We start from the raw sequence: 20,743 nt of genomic DNA on the forward strand, positions 1-20,743 counted from the left end.
TTGAGATGGAGTCTCGCTCTTGTCACCCAGGCTGGAGTGCAATGGCACAATCTTGGCTCACTGCAAACTCTGGCTCCCAGGTTCAAGCGATTCTCCTCCTTGGCCTCCCGAGTAGCTGGGGTTACAGGCGTGCACCACCACACCCAGCTAATTTTTGTATTTTTAGTTAGAGATGGGGTTTTGCCATGTTGGTCAGGCTGGTCTCGAACTCCTGACCTCAGGAGATCCTCCAGCCTCAGCCTCACAAAGTATTGGGATTACTGGCATGAGCCACCATGCCTGAGCCACCATGCCTGGCCATTTTTCTTTTCTTTTCTTTTTTTTTTTTTTGAGATGGAATCTTGTTCTGTCACCTGGGCTGGAGTGTAGTGGCATGATCTCGGCTCACTGCAACCTTTGCTTCTCAGGTTCAAGCAATTTTCCTGCCTCAGCCTGCCGAGTACCTGGGATTATAGGCATGCGCCACCACACCTGGCTAATTTTTTTTTTTTTTTTTTTTTGAGACAGAGTCTGGGTCTTGCTCTGTTGCCCAGGCTGGAGTGCAGTGGCGTGATCTCAGCTCATTGCAACTTTCTCCTCCCAGGTTTAAGCGATTCTTCTGCCTCAGACTCCCGAGTAGCTGGGACCACACCTGGCTAATTTCTGTTTTGGTAGAGACAGGGTTTCACCATGTTGGCCAGGCTGGTCTCAAACTCCTGACCTCGTGATCCGCCTGCCTCGGCCTCCCAAAATGTTGGGATTACAGGCGTGAGCCACTGCACCCGGCCACATTTAATGTTTTCTAAACTAATATCATAAGATAAATTAAAAATATAACTGACTCTATGTGGCCGAACGAAAGGCTCTCACATCTCTTTTCCCTCTCTTTTGTTACTGGCTCCTTCAACCGAGACAGGACGCATATGCTCCGAGAGCTGGAAGAACTCTTGGCACAGCCACGTGGTCCTTGTGAAATGAAAAAGAAACTGAGTGCAGGAGAAACAGATGCTTTCTCAGGGGCGCACATGTAGGAGTGGCAGAGCAAGGACTGGAGCCACCCTTGAGCATGTTGGGTTCCTGGTCTACTCTGATTCACCAACATTGATACGCCCATCAAGGTTCTTGGGTGTATCTACAGGCTAAACTTGCACTGATGGACATTCCATGTGATGGTTTAATTTATGTGTCAGCTTGGCTAGGCCACAGTATCCAGCTGTTTGGTCAAACACCAGTAAAGATGTTGCTGTAGGTCTGGCACAGTGGCTCACGCCTGTAATCCCAGCACTTTGGGAGGCCGAGGTGGGCAGATCATCTGAGGTCAGGAGTTGGAGACCAGCCTGGCCAACATGGAGAAACCCCCATCTTTACTAAAAATACAAAATTAGCGGGGCGTGGTGGCACATGCCTATAATCCCAGCTACTTGGGAGGCTGAGGCAGAAGAATCACTTGAACCCAGGAGGCGGAGGTTGCGGTGAGCCGAGATCACACCATTGCACTCCAGCCTGCGCAGCAAGAGTGAAACTTCATCTCAAAAACAAACAAACAAACAAACAAACAAACAAACCAATATGTTGCTGTAAAAACGTTTTTCAGATGAGATAAACATTTAAATCAACAGACTTTGAAAAAGGCAGATTACCTTCCATAATGTGGATGGGCCTCATTCAATCAATTAAAGGCTATAAGAGAAAAGGCTGAGGTTCCCTGAAGGGGAAGGAATTCTGCCTCCAGAGGACCTTTGTACTCAGGACTGCAGCATTGACCCCTGTTCCAATTTCCAGGCTGTTGACCAGTCCTACAAATGTCAAGACTTGTCGGCCTCAATTGCATGAGCTGATTCCTTAAAATCTTTTCCTTTCTCCCTGTTTTTCTCTCTCCATTTAGATACAGATAGATAAGTATATTCTACTGGTTTTGTCTCTCTGGAGAACCCTTACACATTCCATACATTCAGCATTTGTGGAATTCCAAAGGGACTTAAGTACAGTTTTTTGCATAGTTTAAGAAGAATGAGCTCACTACGGAAATTAATCATATAGACTGATGATTGAGAAGTGTGCATTTGTAAAGAAAGAAAGGACTCTGTTGTGACACCTCCCTCCTCCATGACCCGCATTGTCCACCTGGAGGCAGCAGCAGTCCCCTGGGCACAGTGGGGAGGCGGAGAGTAACTAGCAGCCTCAGGATAATGCTTTGTAATGAGATATCTCAGATCCTACTGAGGAAGTGTGCAGGAAGGTCTCGGAGGTGTCACAGAAAACCAGGGCTGGACAGAAGTTACAGTTGTGAAGGCAACTTTATTAAAAACTATTGCAACAGGGGAAGAGAGATACCAGGTATAAAACTTTGCTCCATTTCGAACACACCAGGGATTAGGGGGAATGTATAGCCAAGGAGCAGGAGATTGGTGGATGAAAAATTGCTAAGAGGAGACATCAAGGCTGGGGGAAATTCTGGCTGAATCAGCCTCGCAGAATTCCTGCTGAAGGCAGGCCAGGGTGATCAGACACCAAGGATGGGGACTGAAGAATTTTGATCAAATATTGAGGGTGATTGGGTACTGAGGGTGGGGGATTCTTGCTAAACTGTCTTGGCAGTGTTATTTGCTAAAACTGGATTTAACAAGGCAGTGAACATGGGCCTAGGAGAAGGTTGCGAAGCCTGACTAGAATTTGCCCAAGCAAAGGGTCTTTGTCAGAGGAAGCCATTCATTGCCAACCTTCTAGTGGCTCTGAACTCTGGCTGCATATGAGCGTCACCCATGCCTGCTGGCCCATCCAGACCAACTGAACCATCATCTCAGGGTCGGTGGCCAAGCCTTGCTGTTTTCAGAGTGCTCCCCAGGTGAGATGATAATGCACAGCCAGCGGTGAGAACCATTGAGCCCTTCCAAGTCAGCAGGAAATCATTCTTCTGTGATGTGTAGAGTCTGATATTTTTAGCATTTCACAAGTAATCACAGCTGGCCTGACCACTTGCAGGGAAAAGTAAGCCTGGAAAAATACTTTTCTACCCTCAAGGCCATTAATGAGAATAAAGGGGTCCCACAAAAATGGGAAGAATGATCCAGAAAAAAAAAACCTAGAAACAGAGTCCTGATGTCCTGGGACGTCAAATTTAGCATCACAAGTGTTTGAGAAAATAAAATACAGAAGGAGAAAGAAGGACTCTGAAAGACTAGATCCCAATAAAAAGAGTGTTCCCCCTAGAAGCGGGGCCAGAAATCCTGCAGCAGTAGCCGCAAGCCAACCTACACGGAAAGGCAGGAAAACAATGCTTGGGTGCCTGGGTACAAGGGAACCGAGACAGGTTTAGAGAAAAAGACCCGGCATATGGTGTGGAACCTCTTTCTGGGGACTTGTCACTGGATTTTATGTATGAATGGAGGTGATTGGGCTGGTCATGTGTTATCCCTCTGGAATTTAGAGGCAGGTCTTAGCAAATACTTGCTGACACTTCCTACCCCTGCTGACTTTCACATATCCCTGCTGATTTCAATGGAAGGGCCGCCTGTGTGTTCTGATCTTGGGGAGCATCATTCCATGCCCCTACTAGAAAAGATGTCTCAAACGTTTTCTGTGATGTGACTGGTTCACATCTTCTGCTTACTTTAAATTTTCTTTGCCTTATGAAGTTGTGAGAGCTTTTTTCATATTTTCAATATGAAATTCTTTGATACAAGCATTGCAAATATTTTATCCCAGATGGTGGCTTGCCTTTCATTATTTCATGATAATACAGAAGAACAAAGGTTTTACATTCTCAATTCATCAATTTTTTTTCTTTTACAGTTTTTGCATTTTATGTTCTAAGAATCCTTTGACAAGTCCAAGGTTGCCAAGATTTGCTCCTATATTTCCTTATTGAAGTTTTGTAGTTTTAAGCTTTAAATTTAGGTTGGTAGGCCATTTTACTTTATTTTTGTATAGGTTTTGATATTCATTGGTTTGATGTTAATTTCTGTTTTCTATTTGGCTATCTAGTTGATCCATTGGCATGTATTGAAAAGATTTTCCTGGCCAGGTGCGGTGGCTGACACCTGTAATCCTAGCACTTTGGGAGGCCGATGCAGGCGGATCACAAGGTCAGGAGATTGAGACCCTCCTGGCTAACACGGTGAAACCCCGTCTCTACTAAAAATACAAAAAATTAGCTGGGCGTGGTGGCAGGTGCCTGTAGTCCCAGCTACTCAGGAGGCTGAGGCAGGAGAATGGCATGAACCTGGGAGGCGGAGCTTGCAGTGAGCCGAGATCGCGCCACTGCACTCCAGCCTAGGTGACAGAGCAAGACTTCATCTCACAAAAAAAAAAAAAAAAGAAAGAAAAGAAAAAAAGAAAGAAAAGATTTTCCTTTCCCTATTGAATTGTTTTGGCACTTTTTTTTTTTTTTTTTGCAAGATTTAATAGAGTGAAAACAGAGCTCCCACACAAAGGGAGGAGATCCAAAGGGGGTAGCCATTGCCTAGGTTTATATCCTAATCATTGTCCCTTCCCCTGTGCTCTCAGGCGATAGATGATTGGCTCTTTTTTACCTCCTGTTATAGCCTAATTAGCATTTTAGTGAGCTCTCTTTACTACCTGACTGGTCGGGTATGAGCTAAGTTGCAAGCCCTGTGTTTAAAAGTGGATGTGGTCATCTTCCCAGCTAGGTTTAGGGATTCTTAGTCGGCCTAGGAAATCCAGCTAGTCCTGTCTCTTAGTCCCCCCTCTCAACAGGAAAACCCAAGTGCTGTTGGTGAGGTTGGCTGACGACCACTCTAACTGCTTCCTGGTGAATTGGGTCATGCAGTTGAGATTTCCTCAGGAGGAGTGCCTTTGATGTCATCAACATCAGAACATGGGCTAGCAGGCCGGTCCAGGGGTCCACAGTAGATCTTAGTCACGGACTGCATCTGGGGCTCCATTTGAAGAACCATTTGTAGTTTTACAGCTTCGATTCTGGAAGAGACAAACTTAACAAGAAGGTTAAAGATACAGGGATTGAAATGTATGGCCTGCAGTGCAGGGGATTATTTCTTTGGCACATTTCACAGGCCCTGACTATCTGCTTGATAGTTTTGAAAAGGCCTGGTCCAGTAAATAATAATTTGGCCATCTGATGGGTGCTATCAATGCCTAAGTGAAAGGTCTGGTAAAGGGTTTTAAGTAATTTCCATTGGTTAGCTTCAGGCAAAAATATTTTTCCTTCTTCAGTGGCTAGCCATCCTGAGGGGAGGAAACTATGTCCTCATAAGGTTCCCCATTCTATTTCTCCTGCTGAGTACTGGGGCTTGGTTTCCCCTTCTCCTATGTTCAGGTGTATAATGGCCCCTGCTTTTGCTAGACTCTCTCTCCCTAACAAGCAAGTGGGGCTTTCAGGCATAATTAGAAAAGCATGTGAAAAGAGTAAAGTTCCCCCGTTACAACTTAGTGACTGGGAGAAGTATCTAGTGACTGGCTGTCCTAGGACCCCTTGGATAGTGACAGATCTAGAGGACAGTTGTCCAGGACAGGAGGGTAAGATGGAGAAGGCCACACCAGTGTCCAGGAGACAGTTAACCTCCTGGCCCTCAATGGTCAAGCATACCCGGGGCTCTGTGAGGGTGATGGCATGGGCTGGTGCTTGCCCCAGGCACCCTCAGTCCTGCTGCTGGATCATCTGGTTAGTGGTTTCTGACTCAGAGGACCTTTGTCCCCTGGGGCAGTGGGCCTTCCAGTGATTCCCTTGACATAAGGGACATGGACAAGGGGGCGGCTTATTTCTATTCGGACAATCTTTTTTAAAGTGTCCTTGTAGACCGCACTGGAAGCAAGCCCTACTGGGCATTCGATTTGCCCAGACTGTCCGTGTTCCAGAGCCTCCAATGTCCACTTGCCTGAGGGCCATGACTAACGCAGTGACCTTTTTCTTATCTCGTTTGTCCTATTCCACCTGCTCCTCCTGATCTCTGTCATAAAAAAACTGAGGTTGCCAAGTTCAACAGGGTTTCTAAATTTTGTTCCTGGCCTAAAGCGGACTTTTGAAGTTTTTTTCTAATGTCTACAGCTCACTGAGTGATAAACTTATCCTTTAAGATTAGTTGGCCTTCCACTCCAGCCTGGGTGACAGAGCAAGACTCTGTCTGCCAAAAACAAAAAAAGTGCTCAAGGAGGCAGTTTTCAGCCCTTGATTGTTAATTCTTGGCTGCAGGAACAGAGTCTTAACTGATTTTAAAGGAGATTTCCATGCATTTTGTCCTGCCAGGCAGACTGAAGAACCTGTCCAAATGATGATTTCTTAATCATAAAACAAAATTAATACCAAAGCTTATATTTAGAAATGTTCTGTTCAGGCCGGGCGCGGTGGCTCAAGCCTGTAATCCAAGCACTTTGGGAGGCCGAGACGGGTGGATCACGAGGTCAGGAGATCGAGACCATCCTGGCTAACACGGTGAAACCCCGTCTCTACTAAAAATACAAAAAACTAGCCGGGCGAGGTGGCGGGCGCCTGTAGTCCCAGCTACTCCGGAGGCTGAGGCAGGAGAATGGCGGGAACCCGGGAGGCGGAGCTTGCAGTGAGCTGAGATCCGGTCACTGCACTCCAGCCCGGGCTACAGAGCAAAACTCCGTCTCAAAAAAAAAAAAAAAAAAAAAAAGATCGCCACTTCCATGTTTTCCTAGAATATGATCAGGATCTAAGTGTTAGGTGGAAAAATACTAAAGGGATGTTTGGAGGCTTCTTCAAAAGTGTGGTGAAAAGTGCTGAAGTCCTTTTTACTGGAGTTAAGGAGGTAGATGACTTCTTTGAGCAAGAGAAGAACTTCCTTATTAACTATTACAATAGCATCAAAGATTCTTGTGTGAAAGCTGACAAAATGACCAGATCTCATAAAAATGTTACCGATGACTATATTCACACTGCAGCCTGCTTACATAACCTGGCTTTAGAAGAGCCCACAGTCATCAAAAAATACCTATTGAAGGTTGCTGAGCTATTTGAGAAACTTAGGAGAGTAGAGGGTTGAGTTTCATCAGATGAAGATTTGAAGCTAACAGAGCTCCTCTGATACTACACGCTCAACATCGAAGTTGCTAAGGATCTCTTATACAGACGCACCAAAGCCCTCATTGACTATGATAACTCAAACGAATCTCTGGATAAGGTCCAGTTAAAGAGCAAAGACATCAAGCTGGCTGAGGCACACCAGCAGGAGTGCTGCCAGAAATTTGAACAACCTTCCAAATCTCCAAAAGAAGAACTGATAAATTTCAAACGGAAAGGAGTGGCAGCATTTAGAAAGAATCTAATTGAAACATCTGAACTGGAAATAAAACATGCCAGGAGACAGGGTTTCACCATTTTGGCCAGGCTGGACTTGAACTCCTGACCTCGGGCGATCCACCTGCCTTGGCCTCCCAAAGTGCTGGGATTACAGGTGTGAGCCACGGCTCCCAGTCCTAATTTCTAGCAACTTTTATGCAATCTTTCCAAGGCCCTCACCTTCATAAAACAATGCACTGACATAGCGTCTAAGAAGTTACAGTAAGCAGGATCACATTTAGGAGCAAGCAGGTGAGGGCAGAGGTGCTGGAGCGAATGTCAGCTCTTTGGCTGGTGGCCTTACCCACGGAGGGAGAGGAGCTCTCCCGCATGAAATTGGGATGAGTGGTATGTTGCAGTTCATCTGGGATTTAATGAAGAGAAGGGCCAGCTTGCTCTGGCTGACTTTAAATCTCCCGTGAAAAGCTATGTTGGTGGACTTGCGTCATTACAGGTATATGGCAAGTTTTAATAATTCATTGGTCTGCCTTGACTTTTTTCCCCACAGAACAATGTCTTCTTTTTGCAAAGCTGTATTGACTTGTTCAAGAATAACTGATATGCCTTCACTCAGAAGAAAAGAAATGAATGTTAAAGAAAGCCAAGCATCACTTGCACTTAAATCATTACCACGAAAGATTTATTAGCCTCAACTTTAATTTAAAATTATGTGAATAAATATTTTTATTCTACAAATCTAAAAAAAAAAGATTAGCTGGCCTTCAGTAGAGTCAGGTGACAGAGAGGTGTGCTTCATCAGTGCCTCCCTTAGTCTCTCCAGAAAGGCAGTAGGATTTTCTTCCTTTCCCTGTGTTATACTGGACATCACTGAATAATTCATAGGCTTCTTCCTAGTTTTCCTTAGTCCTTCTAGCATACAAATTAGCAAATGTCTGTGGCACCAATCTCCATGTTCTGATTCTGCGTCCCAATGAGGGTTTACACTGGGAACTGCCTGCTGGCCTGTGGGGAATTGTTCTCTTTCCTCTCTTGTCATCCTATCATTGACCTGACTTAGATACTAGAGATTGGCAAACTCTCAGGCTGCAGTTATGGCGGCACTTCTCTCATATGCGGTTAGTGTCTGATCTAGCAGTAACATTATATTTCTCCATGTCAGATCAAAGGATTGTCCTAACCCTTGTAAAACATCAATATAGCCATCAAGGTTATCTGAGAATTTACCTACGTCTATTTTAATTTGCTTCAAGTCTGACAGGGAAAAAGGTGCATACACTCTGACTGGGCCGAATTCTCCAGAATACATCTTAGGGGCATTTTACCTTGCGGGGGAATGTTTCCCATCCGATAAAAGAACATAGGGATGCCAGCACCCCTAGTCGTTTTCTGATGCGCATGAGTCCTAGAGCATCCTCTACGGTCCTAATGCTTATTCCTTTCCAGGGTGCGTAACCACCCATGGACCTCTGCTTATTGGATTAGTTACACTCACCAATGTAGCAGTCCTGCAACTGTTTTCCCGCCTTTCTTGATCACAAAGAAAGAGGTCCAGGCTGCTGGATTCTAGTGGTCCTTTACCAGCGTGCCCAACATTGCCTTTGTTCTCAGAGGTGAGTTCTAGAGCTGGGCTGGGTTCCTGAGTATTTCATAACAACCCAGCTGCCCCATCAAGATGCACTCCCATAAACAACAATTCTTATGCAAATTCATTTCAGAGAGGGTGTAGGTAACCTTTTGAGTCAGGATTGAGATAGAGACTTTTTGATTCTGTAAGTACTTTAAGGCTTGGCTGAGTGCAAACAGCTTGCACTTTTGAGCAGAACAATTATCAGGCAATTCTCCTAACTCTGCTTCCAAGAGTCTCCCTGTCAATTACTGAATACCCATTGTTGTTTTTTTCTCAATCACCTGGGAGGAACCATCTATTGTTCTGTCTTGAAGGGAGTTCCTCCTAGGTCTGGTTGGACCTTTGTATGGTAATTAAGATTTAAATCCCCTGTTAGGAAATCTGCTGGGTTAAGGGAATTTTCACTGGTTAATGTTAAATCACCTTTTTCTAAGAGAATAGCCCCATACTTTAAGATTTGAGTTAGTAAGCTACCTTTTTGCTTTTTTGACTTAGGATAATTCTGAACTGGTGAGGTGTGCTCAAAATGGCATTTCCTCTAAGAGTTACTTTTCTGCTTTCTTCTGTTAGCAAAGCAGTTGGCACTACAGATTGAATGCATTTGGACCATCCGCGGGTTTCTGGGTTAAGGATTTTTGATAGGAAGTTTACTGGTTGTCAGTGGTCTCAGTGTTTTCAGGCTACACCCTTGTTTACACTGACAACAAGGTAGTATTGGAGTGTTATAGGGTCACGGAGAAGACCTTCAATTATCAATTATAGGTTTTAAATTTACGCTGACTTTTAAAGGAATAGGCCATGCTGTTTTTTCTTTACTACTTCTATTTCTCTTTTTCTTTCTCTCACTCTCTTTTGTCTCTTTTCTCTCTCTCTGTCTCTCTCTCTCTGTCTCTTCTCTCCTTGACTTACTCAATTTGCTTTCATTCTGATCTATTATATTGTCTTAGACCCAGTTCCAATTGTTAAAGTACTGGGTCATCAGTTCTAAGGCCCTGGCAAGCGTGGTGGGCAATGGGTCTCACATAACTGCCCATATCTAGAGCAGTATGCCTAAATTGGGAGGGACACCAGGGAAAAGACTCCCTGGGTTCATAGCCTAGATGCATAAGGACACAGCATAGAGCTTCCTTAGATCCCTTTGGAGATAAAACTTGCTCTAATACTTGGGAGAGGAAGTGAAGGTCTCAAGCATTAGTACCTAGGAGACAGAGATCGGAGGAAGTAGATTCAGAGGTAAGGAGAATTTCGGGGCTACACTTTCAAGAAATTCGTGGTTGGGACCCAGGAGGTATGGGTCAGAAGGAAAAGTAGGGGCACACACATGGGAGACTGTTGAGTAGAGGCTTCGGCTGTGCCATGATCTCAACCAGCTAACGCCAGGAGTTCGGGATGACAGCTTTCTGCCTCTAGTTGGCCCTCGGCTTCCCCAGGAAAATTGAAAGCGGAAGCTGGTTCCAGGCAGACCAACGCTCCCAACCTAGAAGGTTTGGGGGTTGTTAGAAAGTGCTTCCCCAGACAGCCTCACACCTGAATCTTAAGTCTGGTGGCCACGCTAATAGTTTTTAACTGGCCGACAGGTGCCCGGTATTTTCCTCCAATTTTAAGGAAGGATAGGACAGAATAGCAAGCGAAAGTGGTCCAATATTACTCACAGCTTTGGAGAGTCCCTTCGTGGTCACCAAAATGTTACCAGAGAGTCCTTGTTCTTAGAGCTCCCAAGATGGTGGCAGGCTGCTTCCAAGATGGCAGCAAGCTTCTTGTTCTCTGACCAGGGGTTCTTGGCCTCACAGATTCCAAGGAATGCAATCTTGGGCCATATGGTGAGAGGTATAACTCTATTAGAAGAGAACCGTGGAACCCAGCGACTACTGTTTAGCTCAATTAGAATGAACCTGGGTACTTAGCCATGCAGGAACAATGACAAGCCTTTAGCCCGATTAGGAGTGGCAATGGGTGCCTTGCTGGATCAGGAGCACAGAGGACACCCTGCCATATTCGGAAGGGTGGAAGTCAGCGGCAGGTCTGCGACGGTGGCAGGCAGCAGTGGTGGACAGCGAGCCAAAGCTCAGCTCGAGCCATGACAAATACAGACCAGAAGAGTGTGCAGTTGCAAGATTTAATATAGTGGAAACAGAGCTCCCATACAAAGGGAGGACACCCAAAGGGGGTTGGCCCCCCCCTTTTTTGAGATGGAGTCTTGCTCTGTCACCCAGGCTGGAGTGCAGTGGTGTGATCTTGACTCACTCCACCTCTGCCTCCCGGGTTCAAGCAATTCTTCTGTGTCAGCCTCCAGAGTAGCTGGGTTTACAGGTGCCTACTACCACACCCAACTAAGTTTTGTATTTTTAGTAGAGACTGGGTTTCACCATGTTTGGCCAGGTTGGTCTCGAACTCACTTGAGAGTGATCCATCCACCTTGGCCTCTCAAAGTGCTGGGATTACAGGCATGAGCCACTGTACCCGGCCTGCTTTGGCACATTCATAAAAAATGATTTTCCACATATATTTGCGTGTATTTCTGGATCCTATTTTGCTCCATTTATCTATATGTCTTTGCCCAAACAAGACTTTCTTACTGTGGCCAGGTCCTGAAATAAGGTAGTGTTAGGCATCTGACTTTGATCTTCTGCTTTAAAAATTGCTTTGATTATTCTAGGTTCTTTGCATTGCCATAAACATTTAGAACCAATTTGTTAGTTTCTACAAAAAGACTACTAGAATTTGTTTGGGATTGAGTTGAATCAGGATCAATAGGGAAGACCTTCCATCTTAATAATATTGAGACTTTCAACATGGACAGGATATATTTGCCCTTTGGTTAGGTCTTCTTTAATGTCTCCTAATAATGTTTTGTAGTTCAGTGACGAAGTCTTAGATATTTTTTGTTATATTTATTACTAGCACAGGGGTAAAAGGAGCTTTCCTTTTTCCCTCTGAAGGTTGATGAAAGCAGTCTGCTAAACTCAACAACAGACAAATTAACAGGAGAAAAGGCATACAGATTTATTAAGGTACAAGTGCATGGGAGTCACACAAATTATGAAAATTCAAAGAAGGGCCAGGTGGTTGATGACTAAATGGCCCCTTCATAGAGGAGAGGAAGGTGGGGGATGTAAGGAATTTTAGAGGAAAAGTAAATTATATTTAGGGAAGATGACTGGGCCCAAAAAAGAGACAATAGCCTGGGACACAGTCCCTCTGAGCCCTGGGAGAGATGGCGACAAGTTATGGGAAGGTGAGGGGTGGAACTGCACCATGAACAGTTTGCCTTATGCAGATAAAGTCTCTCAGAATAGCCCTCAGAAGAGTACATGAAAAGTCTGTCTAGGTGGGTGTGGTGACAACCTTTATTTTTTCTTTGGTGATTAATCTTTCCTGGTTAATGAGAGTTCAGACATAATATTAAAGGCAATTGTTTTTCTTTGAGAATAACTTCCCTCAGTCAGATATGGGAACTTTAGAAAGAGCCCCTCCCTGCACTTGTGGGAAGAAACAAGGGAAGGTTAGAGAGACCTTGGTTTGGAGGCCTTCCATTTAATCCAAAGCATTCAACATGCCAAAGTGCCATACTCTAGAGTATCATTTTCTGAGCCTCGACACTAGGTATTTTATAGTTTATAGCACCACTGTAAATGAAAAATATGAAATATAAGGGTACAATTGATTTTTGTTTATTATCGTAGTATACTGCAAACTTGTACATTAATGTATTACTTCTGGTAGCTATTTTTTAGATTCTCTGGGATTTCTCTTTTATTGTGATAAGAACACTTTACATGAGGTCTTAAAACTCTCAACAATTTTTAAGCACGTAATACATTATTGTGGACAGTGTTGTAAACAGATATTTAGAGCTTATTCATTTGATTACGTGAAACTTTAAGCCGGTTGATTATTAACTCGCATTTCCCCCTCCCACAAGGCCCTGGTAACCATCATTCCACTCTTTGATTCTATGATTTTGACTGTTTTAGATGCCTCATATAAACGGAATCATGCATTATTTCTGTGACTGGCTTATTTCACTTAGCATGTCCTCAGGGTGAGTCTACGTTGTCACATATTACAGAATTTCTGTCTTTTAAAAGGCTGACAAGTATTTCAGTGTATATATATACCACATTTTCTTTATCCACTTCTCTGTCAAACATTTACATTTTCCCCATACTTTGGCTATTGTGAATGGTGCTTCAATCAATATAGAGGTGTTAATGTCTCTTCAAGATTTTGATTTCAATTCTTTTGGATAAATACCCAGAAGTGAGATTGCTGGATCATATAATTCCTTGGGATTTTTTTAATGTAAATAGTCATATTATCTGCAAATACAGAAACATTTTTACATCTTCCTTTCCATTCTTTATTCTTTTATTTCCTTTCTTTGCCTTATTGCAATGACTAAGATTTTCAGCACAGTGTTGAACAGATGTGGTAAAAGCAGACATCTTTCATTTTTTTCTCAATCTCACAGAAAAAACAATTCAGTGTTTTGTTTACTCTAAGTTTCTGCGGATTCCTTTTATAAGTTTGAGAAAATTCCCTACTGCTTCTAGTTGTTTTTATTACACATGAATGTAGAATTTTGTCAAATGCTTTCTCTGTATCTATGAATAATGTGTTTCTTTTATTCTATTAATATGGTGAATTGCATTGCTTTTTAAAAAATATTTCTTACAGTAAAATGTGCATAACATAAGATTTACCATTTTAAGTGCTTCAGTGTAATTAAGTTAGTGGCATTAAGTACATTCCCATTGTTATGCAACCATCATCCCTATCCTTCTCTAGAACATTTTCATCATCCCATAATGAAACTTTCTCCTTTAAACAATAATTTCCTACTCCTTTATCTTCTCAGCACCTTGTAACCATTATTCTATTTTCTGACTGTATGAATTTGCCTATTGAATCATACAATATTTGTCCTTTTGTGTCTGGCTTATTTCACTTGGCATAATGTCTTCAAGGTTCATCCATGTTGTAGCATGTATCAGAGTTTTATTCTTTTTTAAGGCTGATAATATTTCATTCTACATATAGACTACATTTTGTTTATCCATTCATCTGTTGATGGATACTTGGGTTGTTTTTAGTTTTCTATCTTGTGAATAATGCTTTGTATGCAAATATCTGTTCAAGTCTCTGCTAGTCAATTATTTGGGGTATATTCTCTGCTATGGTTTAAATGTCTTCTCCAAAACTTATGTTGAAATTTAATTGCCATGTGATGTATTGAAAGGTGAGACCTTTAAGGCGTGATTAGGTCATGAAGGTTCTGCTCTCATGAGGGGATGAATGCCATTATTGTGGAAGTGGGTTAGTATGTCAGAAAGTCAACCTCCTTTTTCTGTTTCACATGTGTGGTTCCTTGACATGCTATGCCTTTTGCCATGATATGATGCAATAAGAAGACCCTTACCAGATGTGGCCCCTCAATCTTGGATTCCCAGGCTCCAGAACCATGAGCCAAATAAATACATTTTCTTTATAAATTACTCAGTTTGTAGTATTCTATCATAGCAACAAAAATGCACTAAGACATACCCAGAAGTGGAATTGAGGGATCGTATGGTAATTATGCCTATTTGGGGTTCCTTAAGATTCCATATGCATTTTAGAATACATTTTATATATCTGCAAACACATTGTTGGGATCTTGATAGAATTTCATTAAATGTGCAAATCACTTTGGGTAGTGTTAATATCTCAATAATACTAAGCCTTTTAATCCATGAACATGTGAAGTCTTCCCATTTATTTATGTCTTCTGTAATTTATTTCAGTAATTTTTTCTAGTTTTCACACAGTCTTTTGCCTCATTGGATAAACTGATTCCTAAACTTGGTTATTTTTGATGTTACAAATTGAATGGTTTTTCTCAATTTCCTTTTTGGAATGTTCATTGCTAGTATTTATTTATCTTTAATCTTTATTTTTTTCTTCTTTCTGCTAGTTTTGGTTTTAGTTTGTTCTTTTTCTAGTTTTTTATGGTGTAAATCTAGGTTATTTGAAATCTTTCTTTTTTCTTAATGTGTTTGCAGCTGCAAATTTCCATTTTAGCACTGCTTTCACATCCTCCCATAAGTTTTGGTTTGTAGTGTTTTCATTCATGTCAAGATATTTTAATTTTTTTTTTGTGATTTTTCTTGACCCATTGGTTATTTAAAAGTGTGTTATTTAATTTCTACGTACTTGTGAATTGTCCAGGTTTTTGCTGTTAACTTCTAGTTTCATTTCATTGTGATCAGAAATGATATTTCATATTTCAATTTTTAATCTATTAAGATGTCCTATGGCTTAACGTATGATCTTTCTTGGAAAATGCTCCATGTGCACTTAAAAAATACATATTCTGTTGTCATTAAGTGCAGTGTACTGTACGTGTCTGTTGGGTCCAGTTGGTCTATAGTATTTTTCAAGTCCTATGTTCCCCTATGATCTTCTGCCTGGTTCTCTATCCACTGAAGAAAGTGGAGGTATTGAAGTTTTCTACTATTATTGCAGAGCCATTTATTCTTCAATTTTGTCAATGTCTGCTTCATACAGTTTGGAGCTCTAATATTTAGTGTATATGTTTATAATTGTCATATCTTCTTGGTAAATTGAACCTTTTAGCATTACATTATGTCTTTCTTTGTCTCTTTTAACAGTTTTTTACTTAAAGTCTATTTTATCAATTGTATAGCCATTTCTGCTGTCTCTTTATTACTATTGGCATGGAATATCTTTTTAATCCTTACACTTTCACCCTACTCATATCCTCAGATCTAAAGTGAGACTCTTTTAGACAGTATACAGTTGATTCTGGTTTTATATCCACTCTGCCAACTTATGATTTTTGATATGTTTTCAATCCAATTATATTTAAAGTAATTGCTAAGAAAGCAATTACTTTTGCCATTTTGTTTTCTCTGTCCCTTACAGCTTTTTTTCTCCCTCATTTCCTTGATTACTGCCTTCCTTTCTTTATGTTTAAAGTTGTTGTAATGGCACATTTTGATTCCTTTCTCACTTCTGCTTGTGTATATTTTCTTGGTGTTTACCTTGGGCATTACATATAATATCCTAGAGTTATGATGATCTATATTAATTGATACCAACTTAACTTCAGTTGCATATAAAAACTCTACTTCCTTAAAGCTCTTCTCCCCTTATGTTATTGATGTCACAAATTATACCATTTAATATTATATACTCATTAACATAGATTCATAATTATTTTATGCAATTGTCTCTTAAATACTGTAGAAAATCCAAAGTGGAGCTATAAACAAAAATTACATTCATACTGTTTTTATATTTGTTCATATTTTTACCTTTACTGGAGAACTTTATATTTTCATATGTCTTCCATCTAGCATTATTTCATTTCCAACTGAAGGACTTCTTTTAACATTTCTTGTAGGTCAGGTGTAGTAATAATAAACTCCCTCAGCTTTTGTTTTTATGGGAATGTCTTAATTTCTCCCTCATTTTTGAAGAAATATTTTACCAGGTATAGAATTCTCAGTTGACAGTTGTTTTTTTGTTTGTTTTTTTTTTTTTAATTTTCAGCACTTTAAATATATCATCCCACTGCCTCTAATCTCCAAGGTTCTTACTGAAATAATACACTGATAGTCTTATTGCAGATCTCTTGTACATAATGAGTAACTTTTCTCTTGATACCTTCCAAGATTCTCTTTATCTGGCACCTTTGCCAGCTTTGATTATGTATTTCCATATGGGTCTCTTTAGGTTTGTCCTACTTGAAGACCATTGAGCTTGGATTTGTATATCCATGTCTTTCCTCACATTTGGCATGTTTTCAGCTATTATTTATTCAAATAGTCACTCTTCTCATTTTTCTCACCTCCTTCTGGGACTCCCATTATGCATATATTGGTCAGCGTGATGGCATCTCATAAGTCCCTAAGCCTCTGTTCATTGTATTTTTCTTCTGTATGCTTCTCAAATGCAATAATTTCAAATGAGCTGATTTCAAATTTGCTTATTCTTTCTTCTACTTGAGTTTGCTGTTGAACTCCTCTAATAAAATTTTCAAATCAGTTATTGTACTTTTCAGCTCAAGAATTTTTTTTTATGATTTCTATCTTTGTTGATATTCTCATTTTGTTCATATGCTTTCCTTTCTTTGGTTCTTTGTTCATGTTTTTATTTAGTTCTGGGAGTATATTTGACAGTTGTGGGGTTTTTTTGTTGTTGTTTGTTGTTTTGAAACAGAGTCTCACTCTGTTACCCAGGCTGGAGTGCAGTCATGTGATCTTGGCTCACTGCAACCTCTGCCTCCTGGGTTCCAGTGATTCTCATGCCTCAGCCTCCTGAGTAGCTGGGATTACAGGTGTGCAGCATCATGCCCCAATTTTTTTGTATTTTTAGTAGAGATGGAGTTTCACTATGTTGGCCAGGCTAGTCTCAAACTCCTGGCCTCAAGTGATCTGCCTTGGCCTCCCAAAGTGCTGGGGTTACAGGCATGAGCCATTGTACCTGGCCGACAGTTGTTTTAAAGTCTAGTAAGCCTGATGCCTGTGTTTCTTCCAGAACTGTTTCTGGAGATGTATTTTTTTTCGTTTGAATGGGCCATCTTTTTCTGGTTCTTTACATGCCTTATGATCTCTTTTTGAAAATTGGGTATTTAAAAAAAATGTGGCCACTCTCCCAGTCTTTGCAGGCTGGCATGTAAGACCTCACTAATTTGTGAGCCCATGAGACCTTTACTAGTCTGAGATTAGTCCAGGTCTTCTCCGGTATTTTCTAGGCATGCTTCCTTCCTGTGAATGTGTTCGTGGGCCCCCTCTCCCCATCACAGTTGATTTTAAAGGTTTTCATTCCCTAAAGAGTCTCACTGCAGCTTTTTCTTAGGGCCTTAGATACTCTATTGTATTCTTCTGTTTGTAATCTCCTGCCCTCAGAAGCCCACAGGGCAGCAATCCCTGTGTAGTTTTCATGTGCTGCATTGCTCACCACTGCCTTCTGTGGCTTCCAGCCTGAAATCAAAACTATTTGCTGTTTCCTGTCTGATATCTGAGTTGGACGTTACAGACACCAGTTCCATAGGCAGCCCACAGACAGGCCAGGATGTTGCAACAAGTTTCACTCTGCTCCTGTCCTGAGGGAGGGAACAGGGGATTGGGCCAGTTGCCTCTGACTGCACCACACAGGGAAGAAGGCAAGAGCAAATATTACAAAAATTCCTGTGGGGAAAAGAAAGAGAGATCAGACTGTTACTGTGTCTACACAGTAGAGAGATCACAGTCTAATCTCTCTTTCTTTTCCCCACATTTCCCCCTTTTCTTTTCATACAGTAACAGTCTGATCTCTCTGTCTTTTCCCCACAAATTCCTACTTTTTTTTTTTTTTTTTAAGATGGAGTCTCACTCTGTCACCCAGGCTGGAATATAGTGGCACAATCTCGGCTCATAGCAACCTCCACCTCCCAGGTTCAAGCGATTCTTCTGCCTCAACCTCCTGAGTAGCTGGGACTACAGGCGTGTGCCATCAAACCTGGCTAATTTTTTATATTTTTAGTACAGATGGAGTTTCACCGTGTTGGCCAGGCTGGTCTCGGACTCCTGACCTTGTGATCCGCTTGCCTTGGCCTCCCAAAGTGCTTGGATTACAGGCGTGAGCCACTGCGCCCTGCCAATTCCTACCATTTTTAAGGTGACTTTCTTGATTGGGCATTCACTTGTTTGCTGGAGGTATTTGACTAGTTTCCAAAGTTATTTTAGTCGGTCTGTATTTATTTGATGTTTCCATGGGTGTATGAGGGCTTAGAACTTCCTCTTTCATCATCTTGCTGCTATCACTGTTAATTCATTTTTTCCTTGTATTTTCTTATCTCTGTTCTTCATATTAAATTCTATTGATATATCTTCAAGGTTCACTGACTCCTTCCTTTTTCATCTAGTTTGCATCTAGTGAGTCTCCTCAGTGAATTTTTATTTTTTACATTTTTAGTTCTAAATTTTGTTTGGTTCTCTTTTCAACATTTCTCTTTTGAAAATTCATATATTTTAAAATCATTTCTAGTGTATTTTTCTTGACCTCATGGGATGTAGTAATAAGAACTATAAGACTGTGTGTAAAAATTCCAAAGTCCAGGTCATCTCAGGATTGACATGTGCAGATTGTCTATTTCACCCAAGTGTTCACATTTCCATGTTTGTTTCTATGTCACAACATTTTGTAAATATTCTTCTTAGGGCCTTAGATATTCTATTGTATGGATGGATTGTGGATCCATATGACATAATAGACAGAGAAGCAACTGCACAGGGATCCCAGGATCTACAAGGTATAATATTTACTATATTGTGGCATTGGATGGAAGTTATGTTTTTGTGGATCATGTTACAATCATCTGGAAAATGCTGTTTTTGTTTTGGCAAGAAATCAATCTGGTTAGATTGACTACAAGCTGTTTTGATCTTCTGTGGGTGGTGGTTAAAATCCCAGTACACTTCACAAAGCCTTTGCTCTGCTGGTTTGAGTCTGTCTCACTTATGAATCAGACTTATCCGGGTTCATACGCAGAATTAGAACTTCTTTCTCTCTGCTCTGGGATTCTCTTCTTGCTTTCACTCTTTAGCCCCCAGAGGGCCCTTTTTCTTTTCAAGGTGTTTTTGTTTTCCTCAGCTTCTATTTGGCTGGCCACTCCATGGTCATCACAGCACTGCTCCACAATAGGGCTGTGCCTTTGAGGCAAAAGTATTAGGTTGGTGCAAAAGTAATTGCAGTTTTTGCCATTACTTCTAACACCATGCTCAGGAGATAGATTCCAGCAATTGTGTTTCTTGTAATCTGGGAAACGTATCCTTGTGTAGTCGCTTCTCTGTATTTTGACACCCTTCCACAGTCCACCTGCTTTTGATTAATTTCGGCATGCTCAAGTAGTTCTTTTTCATATTTCATGTAGAGATTTTAGTTGTAATTTGTGGGAGGAATGGGCAGTAGTTGGCTTGTGCTGCCATTGTGGAATGAAAACTCTGCCTGGGTTTTTATCTTCATTTTGACATTTACCAGAAATTTGACTCTGGAGAAGCTAATCTCTATGTCTCGGGATGCCTACTTGAAAATGGGTAGTAGCAACAGACCTAATTTTTAATTTTTGGCATTGCTTTTGGTGGATAAAATATGATAATGGGCAATAAGCACTAGTAACTGCTCAATCGAAACTAATGCTTATTTCTATTCTATTTTCGATAAAACTGAACATTTTGGATTACAATTACTGGAATAAACAATTTAGAACTAAAAAGTTACGAGATTTGGCGAGTTAGCTAACTTTGACCTTGAAGAAAAGGTCAAACGGAAGACTAGGAAAAGCAAAATATCCCATCCTCTTCTGTAGCCCTTGGAATTACACCCTCAGTCCTTGTCAAGTGAGAGCTATGAAATCAAGACAGGATGTTGCAAGGTCAATCAAGGGCGCTTGCAGGTATGCCTTCCGTAAACTACCACATGAAACAATGGGACTCTCTAACAAATAAGAAAACAATTACTGATGCAGAGCATTGCTTTCCAATGAAATGACCCAATTTTCCCTTCATGCCTCTTTATTAAATTGTCCAAAAAAAAAAAAAACCCAACTAAGATTCTTGTTTTCTAGTAATACTATTCCTTCCATTTTGCTCCCTTGCTAGATGGCTGAAAAAGAACATGCAACCCACCGAAGACCTCAAGTCAGTGATCTGTAGGCTGTCCGCGTTTGGCCCAATTCAGTCAGTCACTGTTTGTGGACGTCAAAGTGCTATAGTGGCATTCAAAGACATGACTTCAGCCTGTAATGCTGTGAGTGCTTTTCAAAGTAGGACCCCAGGCACCATGTTCCAGTGTTCCTGGCAACAACGATTCATGTCAAAAGACGTAAGACTCTCTACTACCAAAACCCTATG

At 41.3% G+C, this 20,743-nt stretch overlaps 1 protein-coding gene and 1 pseudogene across 3 annotated transcripts in view; both read left to right on the forward strand.

The window, feature by feature from the left end:
• Positions 1–20,743, forward strand: part of C4H6orf201 (chromosome 4 C6orf201 homolog) — a 50,565-nt gene that overhangs the window by 14,297 nt on the left and 15,525 nt on the right. Inside the window, exon 3 of one of the 3 annotated variants that reach the window (XM_025382672.1) lies at positions 20,458–20,534. The exons of the other annotated variants lie outside the window; for them this stretch is intronic. Within the exon in view, the coding sequence (XP_025238457.1) occupies positions 20,458–20,491 (34 nt within the window). The 3' untranslated portion in view covers positions 20,492–20,534. Of the gene's footprint in view, positions 1–20,457; positions 20,535–20,743 lie in introns of those variants that run through there. 3 annotated transcript variants of the gene reach the window in all.
• Positions 825–7,817, forward strand: LOC112622095 (annotated as a pseudogene).

Source organism: Theropithecus gelada, chromosome 4 (genome assembly GCF_003255815.1).
Source record: "Theropithecus gelada isolate Dixy chromosome 4, Tgel_1.0, whole genome shotgun sequence".
In the NCBI taxonomy this organism is placed as follows: domain Eukaryota; kingdom Metazoa; phylum Chordata; class Mammalia; order Primates; family Cercopithecidae; genus Theropithecus; species Theropithecus gelada.